Genomic DNA, 7,807 nt, shown 5'->3' with positions numbered 1-7,807 from the left:
TCCACACGCACATTCTTAAACTCACACCCATTCTCTTGCGCACCCACACACTCACACATGCTCGTTCGCACACTCATTCTCATACACACACACACAAGGTGCTCACGCTCATTCACTCTTGCACTCACACACTCTCACACACTCATTTTCACACGCACGCACATATTCCTGGACTCGCGCACATATTCCTGGACTCACACGGGCTCTCACACTTATTCTCTCTCGCACCCACACACCCCGTCTTCACACACTTTCTCACACGCACACCCACATTCTTACACTCTCACTCCCACGCATTCTCACACTCACTCTCAGTTGCCCAGAGCCTGTCAGCCTGCAGCGTGAGCAACATATAACCCTGGCCAGTGGCCAGAACAGAGCAGAGCAGTTTCCATTCCTGTGGAGGAGAGCAATGTATTTTGAGACAGGTTGAGTTTAGCCTGCGCTCTTAATTCAGATGTAATTCAAAGCAGATGACAGACAGCTCGACTGGCTTTAAAAATGGAAAAGTATTTCACGTGAAACAGCAAAACGAGTCAAGGTCGTTGTGTGCGCGAGCGAGCGAGCGTGTGCGTGGCAACAAACAGCGATCGCAGTTTCTGAGTGCTTCAGTCGTTCACTTACCCGGTATAACCTTCATAAAGACAGCCAGCCAGGCTCGGCTCAGCTCAGCTCAACGCGCGGGACTGAGAGAGTGACACAGAGAGAGCTCTGGTACAAATAAGCCCTGGAAATATCAGCTACGCAATGCTCTCCTCGTCCCCCCAGTGTGAGAGGGGCAGAGGATATAAATATCACCTGATGGCAGAGCTGGAAAACGCTGCCCTGTAAACCTCTTAGCCCTGATCAGGGCAGCTGCAACCACTGATACACACACTCACTCACCCAGTCACTCAGTCACTGAGGGGCAGCGGGTGCCCTCACACACAGTGTGAAGGACTGTGCCAGCTGATCGCTGCCCAGCCTGCTTCGCAGCACAACACTGGCACAACACAACAACAGCGACTCTGCATTTAGTGGGCGAAACGCGGCAGCCAATTTGCGAGCAGCAGCGTCCCACAAACAGCCATAGAGTGAATTATTTATTGGGGGGATCATTGGCCAGGACACTGGGGCAAAGAAACACAGCGTGGGGGAAGGACTGTGCCAGCAGCTCAGTGCCCAGCCTGCTTCACAACGCAGCTTTGCTGTGACCGACTGTCACTTTACCACACCGATGCCTCCCTGGCGGCCTCATGTTTAGCTGAATATCGTCCCTCCTGTCGTCCTATACGCAATAAAAGAGCAGCGTTGACGCAAAGGAAGAGTCCTGCAGGGTAGTGGTTAGAGCGCTCGCCTCACAAGCGAGAGGACCCAGGTTGGATTCCTGGGCAGGGCAAATCCTTAGGCAAGTTTCCTTACTCCACACGCCTCTGTTTGCCTAGCAGTAAGTAGGAACCTCTCAGTCACAAGGTTGTGGACTTGGAATACATCATCTAAGCTAACACTCCAATCCAGTGCTGTGGGTGGGAGGTGGTGGGGGGGGGGGGGGGGAGATACCTTGCCAGAGGTGTCGTCCTCCGGATAAGATGTTAAACCGAAGTCCCTCCTGAATATTCAGGGAGACATTAAAGGTCCCGATGGCACTGTTTGAATAGAGAAGGTAGTTTCTCTCTCCCGGTGTCCTGGCCAACAATCCCCCAAATAAAATTGGTCACTCACCTTCATTCATGGCTGTTTGTGGGACATTGCTGTGCGCAATTGGCTGCCGCGTTCGCCCACAAATATACAGTGAATTCACTTTACAGTCTATTCTGTGAAGCGCTTTGGGACGTCCTCTCGACGTGAAAAGCGCTATATCAAATGCAAGGATTATTATTATTATATCAAATGCAAGGACTATTATTATAATTATTAGGGCAACAACAGTCTAGGATGACACTCGCTGGGGCGAGCATTGCATTGTCGGAGGTACCAGCCTTCGAAGGAGAGGTCAAGTGAAGGTCCCATCATCCTGTTCAGATCGATGCTAAAGATCCCACAGCACTATCGCAAAAGACAAGGGAGTGTCTCTCTAGTTCCTGGCCGACAATCCCCCAGATAAAATTGGTCACTCACTCCAATTTGTGGGACACTGCTGTGCGCAAATTACCTGCTGCTTTTTCCTACATATTAACAGAGAGAAGTAGATAATTATTTGGGGAGGTCAGGACTATGGGGAGAGAGCGGGGGAGTGGGATTGAATTGGATAGCTCTTTTCAAAGAGCCGGCACAGACACGATGGGCCGAATGGCCTCCTTCTGTGCTGTATCAATTCTATGATTCTACGATAAGAGTCACTAGACTTTCCTGTAAAGCCTCGCCCAGATAATACTAATAATCTCACATCGTTGAGATGTCTCAAAGCGCTTCACAGGATATATTGTAAAGTGGACAGACTGTATTTTGCGGCAGCCAATTGCACACAGCACAAACGGCCGTGGATTGAGTGAACACATTTTTTTGAATTTGTTCTTGGAGGGATTATTCCCCCAGGAAAGCAATCTGCCAGTCGACTAACAACCAGGTAGGTTCCTACTTACTGCTCGGCAAACAGAGGAGTGTAGAGTAAGGAAACTTGCCTAAGGTTTCACCCTGCCCTGGAATCGAACCCGGGTCCTTTTGCTTGCGAGGCGAGCGCTCTAACCACTACACTACAGGACACCAAGTGAGAGAGCAATCAGATGATCCTACAGCAAACATTGGATCACACAGCACAAACAGTGTCATATGACATATGCTGCTCTACTTATTGATAAATAATCCTTGCCTTTCGTATACCGCCTTATCACATCGGTGAGATGTCTCAAAGTCCTTCACAGATTTACTGTAAAGTGGATTGATGGTTCATTTTATGAACGCAACGTGACAACCAGTTGCCAACAGCAGTGTTCCACAAACAGCTATGGGGTGGGTGAGTGACCAATTTTATTTGGGGGATTGTTGGCCTGGACAGCGGGAGAGAGAAACTCTTTGCCTGTTCGGGTAGAGTTAAAGATCCGTTTGTGTTTTTGGAAAAGCAAAGGGAGTTTCTCTCTCGCAGTGTCTTGGCTGAAAGTTTCCCAAATAAAATTGGTCGCTGCCGTGTTCTCCTATAAAGTACACAGTCACTACACTTTACAGTATATCTTGTTACATGCATTGAGCAGTCGTGATTTGAAAGATCAAATGTAAGGTTAAAGTACAACTTGCATGCGTCTTATCTTTACAAAAACCTATAATCACCTAAATTGTACGTTCGCACGAGTCCCATTCAGTTTCCTATCAAAACCATTTACTCCTCGTATTAATCACCTCCTAACTCGTAACAGCGCTCCCCTAACCTCCATTACTCCCCGCACTTACCGGCTGCCTTGAATCACGGGAAACGTGACTGTCGAGACCGGCGCAGAAGAACTTAATTTCCCACGAATCAATGTGACTCCAACATTGCCGGTAAGTGCACACGTGGCGACGGGTCAAGATGCATTAAATTGCGAGAAACCGCAGTTGGACCTTCACCGCATGCAAACGTACCAGCTCCAGTGAATTACACACGCACAGCGTTAACTGCTCTCTGCGTTACCTGTGTCCTCTCTCGTGTTAAAAGACCCGAATTCCGGCCCCTCAATCTGAGCCTCTTTCTATAATGTGAGCTGCCTGCCCATTCTGTCTCTCTCTCACTCAAACCAACTGTTCACTGTCATTTTTGATGGTCAGTTCCAGGAAATCCACGTGGGCTGAATGTGTCTGACATCAGTCGGATGTCTGACACACTGGGGAAACCCATCACAGTAATCTGCCATCACAGTGTCTAACACACTCTGGAAACTCCTTACTGTAATCGCACGGTGATCGAGGTGCAGAAACCCATCACTGTGATCAGCTGGTATCTGACACACAGAAACCCATCAGCCAGGTGTGTGACAACAACAACAAATTGCATTTACACAGAGCCTTTCATGTTGGGGGGGGGGGTCATCCCATGGTGCTGGACAGTCAAGGGTTTGCACCCGAGCTGGGGGTTGGAATCAAGAAGGGTGGAGGGCAAGTGGGGGGTGGGGGTGGAAGGATGACCAAAATCCTGGTCAAAGAGGAAGGTCTTGAGAACGACCTTGAAGGAGGCAAGGTAGGGGCGAGGCGAAGGGACTCCAAGATGGGAGTTCCAGAGGGTGGGGCAGAAAGCCCAAAGGCCTGACCGCCGGTGATGGAGCAGGCAGGACAGTGGATATGGCGCAGGCCATTGCCTCCCGAGCGAGCAAGTTGGTAAGGATTTACAACAACAACAAGATTCCATTTATAGAGCGCCTTTCACGTCGGGAGGACGTCCCAAGGCTCTGGACAGTTGGGTCAGGACCTGAGCATTGGGGGGAAATGGTCAGGGTGAGGGGAGGGAAGGGAGGGAGCGAGGAGGGGGGAAATGGTCAGGGTGAGGGGAGGGAAGGGAGGGAGCGAGGAGGGGGGAAAATGGTCAGGGGGAGGGGAGGGAAGGGAGGGGGCGAGGAGGGGGTAGAGAGTTGAGAGGGGAGGAGCTGAAGACACGGTCGAAGAGAAACTTAGTAGGTCACAGAGGTAGGGAGGAGTCAGACCATGGAGCACTTTTAAAATGAGCTCCATCAGTGTGATGAACCACATGTATGCCTTTAACCCATGATGGGTTAAAGAGGTGTTAATAATGCAACACCTCTTTTCTCCTGTTTTGTTGCAATCCCCCCCTTTGTTTTGCATCAGGGGAGGACAGGGGTAGGAGGATGACCGAAGGCGCAGTCGAAGAGGAGAGTCTTGAGATCAGCCATGAAGTAGACAAGGGAGGGTGCGAGGCAAAGGGACTGTGAGATGGAGTTCCACAGGGTCCGGGCAGAGAGGCTGAAGGCCTGACCGTGGATGGTGGGGCGGGCCGGGCAGGGGGACACGGAGCAGGCCGGAGCCCGCAGAGCGGAGGGAGAGGACAGGCCTAATATAGAGTTAGCAGGTCACAGAGATCGGGAGGATTCAGAGTTGAGAAGTCGTCGGAGACCATTTAAACACCGAGCCTCGGAGCACAATTGGCCCTTAAAAGACAAGACAGGTGGGCGGAACAGCCTTCTTCTGCACTGCAAATAATAATAATAAATCTCCTTGCGTTTGATATAGCGCCCTATCACATCGTTGAGATGTCTCAAAGCACTTCAAAGGATGTATTGTGAAGTGGATCGACTGTGTAATTTGTGGACGAAACGTGGCAGCCACAGCAGAGCCCCACAAACGTTGAGTGGCCAATTATTATTATTATTATTATTATTATTTTTTAACTCTCCCATCTCCATTCGGAACGGATTTAAACCGAAGCTCTGCTAAATCATTTCGGATAAGAGAACCGTTCGAACCAGCAGAGAGGAAGGCTATCACGCCATCAAAACGTCCGGTCGATTCACTTTACAGCATATCCTGTGAAGCGCTTTACGACGACTCGAAGACGTGATCAGGCGCTGTATCAAATGCAAGGATTATTATTAATATTATTATTATTAATACGTTAATATTCTACGGTTTCTGGGGCTGCTGCAAACCTGGTGTGGGTTTGGCCTCGCGGGTCACCCTGGATGTTGCCCTCTCACACTCTGGTTCCGCCCTGGGCTCCTCCACCTTCCGGTACTCCGCACGCTCCTGAACTGCTCGCTGGTGGTCCGCGACCCTGGGGGTGACGGGGCGGGGGGGGAGCGCTCTCCCTCGCCCTCCCGTGGGGGGCACGCGGGGTCTGGCCCCCCGCTGTAGGGAGGCGGGCACGATCTCCGCGGGGAGGTGCAGGTAATCTCTCAGGTAGCAGATGCCCTCGTTCGTCAGGTACCAGTAGTGATGTCGCCACACGAAGGTGTCTCGCACGAAGCCTCGGGAGCTGAGGGAGGTCATGGCTCGCATCACCTGCAGGTTGGACACCCCTTCCAGCTCCGGGTGTCTGCTCTGGGGCCTGGTGTCTGCTTTAGCCACCAGGACTCCGTCCCTGAACAGCAGCTCGTAAACCGCCCTTAGGCTTGCCAGAGGCATCAGCATTCCTGCCACCATGGTTCTCAAGAGCTCAGCTCCACGCTGCTCTCTCTCTCTCTCTCTGTCTGTCTGTCTCTGTACACAATCTCACACCAGACAGTCAGCGCTGCCTCACACGCTCCTTTGCTTGCTCGCTCGGCCGGTCAGTCTCAGCGTTGCCTCTCTCTCCCTGTGTTGGGAGGACCCGCGAGCAGGGAGGGAGGGTGGGAGGGAAGGAGAGAATGAATGGAAAAAAGGAGTGGGGAGCGCTGGCTGCTGGCGCGCACACACACACACACACACACACAGGAAGGCAGGGATCTGTGGCTGGAGTCCAGAGTCTAAGAACATTTGCAGAGCGCTTGACAAGGCAAGTGAAGTGAAGCAGCAGGGGGAAAAAAAGCTGTCGGTCTGTCTGTCTGTCTGTCTGCCAATACCTCGGGCTCATTCAGCCACACGCTGCCTGACAAGCCCGCCTGCTTCCTTAGTAACAGGGCGAGGTGGGACGGGCAGGCGGACAGGCGGGCGGAGCGAGTCGGAAAGGGAGAGAGAGAGCAGGAGCTGGTTAAGGCAACTGGAGAGGCACAATTCCACCCACGTTTGGTTCATGAGGACTCCATGCAGACGCAGCACTAAGTGCAGTGCTGTCTCTCGGACCGTTACAGCTCACGCACACACACGCGCGCACACACACACACACACACACGCAGGGACACATGTGTCCGCTTTCATTCAGAAATCCCTGATCAGCATTGACAGACAGACACGCGCAGCAGGTGTACGATGTCGTCAGTCGGGATCAGGAATAGACACGCGCACACACGCACACGCGCGCGTGCCACTCACCCCCACCCGGATGAGACGATTGATTTCATTATTACCCCCCTCTCCAGGATCTGCCTGAAGTTATAAGAACATAAGAATTTGCTGGCGAAACAACACCATCCAGTTCGCCTTCCACCATTCCCGGCAGTCACTCGGACATGTCGCGTCCCAAACTATACACCGAATCCTGAGACATTACTTCCTAACAGAAGTCCTAGGGAGACTGTTCCGTATGATTACTACTCACTCACCGGAGTATCAAGCGAGAGGACCCGGGTTCGATTCCCGGGCAGGGCAAAACCTTCGGCAAGTTTCCTTACTCCACACACCTCTGTTGACCGAACAGTAAGTAGGAACCGCGGTTGTTAATCAATTGTCGGATAATAATCCCGCGCAAAAAAANCATCTATCTACTGACTGTGGGACACTGCCGTCCGCGGTTAACTGCCGCGTTTCGTCCACAAAATTACACAGTCACTTCACTTTACAATATATACTGTGAAGCGCTTTGAGACGTGATGAGGCCTATATCAAACACAAGGATTATATTTTATTTTGTCATCAAATCACAACACTTGTCAGATACATTCCTAACACCAGAGGGGACCACAGCTCAGTCGCAGCCCAAACCCGACACCCCCTCACAGCCCCACACCTCTCACACCGGTGACCCCCATAGCCCCTCAACAACACCCCACCAGCCCCCCTCACCTCTCACACCCATCGCACTCCCTCATACCCCCACACCTCATCCCCACACCCCCTCGTCACACCCCCGCACGCCCCACACACCACACCTCACACCCCTGACACTCTCGTCCCAACAACATTTGTCAATGATTGCGTCGCTCAGACTGGAGTCTAGCTCCGTCCAGAGGCAGCGGTAGGTGGGCTTCCTGCTCACTCTGTGCCCCACCGTGTGAGATACCCAGAGCTCTTCACACCTCTAATACTCTGTCCATATTAGGGCTGGAAGGAGAGG

The 7,807-nt window shown here is 52.0% G+C and overlaps 1 protein-coding gene across 1 annotated transcript; it reads right to left on the bottom strand.

The window, feature by feature from the left end:
• Positions 1 to 5,520: 5,520 nt before the first annotated feature.
• On the bottom strand, positions 5,521 to 6,039 carry LOC121848089 (40S ribosomal protein S10a-like). The gene has a single exon (XM_042331700.1). It carries the CDS (start codon positions 6,037 to 6,039, stop codon positions 5,521 to 5,523), a length of 519 nt encoding a protein of 172 aa, XP_042187634.1.
• Positions 6,040 to 7,807: the final 1,768 nt, after the last annotated feature.

The sequence above is a fragment of the Callorhinchus milii genome, unplaced genomic scaffold (assembly GCF_018977255.1).
Source record: "Callorhinchus milii isolate IMCB2004 unplaced genomic scaffold, IMCB_Cmil_1.0 Scaffold2, whole genome shotgun sequence".
NCBI classification, from domain to species: domain Eukaryota; kingdom Metazoa; phylum Chordata; class Chondrichthyes; order Chimaeriformes; family Callorhinchidae; genus Callorhinchus; species Callorhinchus milii.
This window is presented reverse-complemented; position numbering and strand designations above follow the sequence as displayed.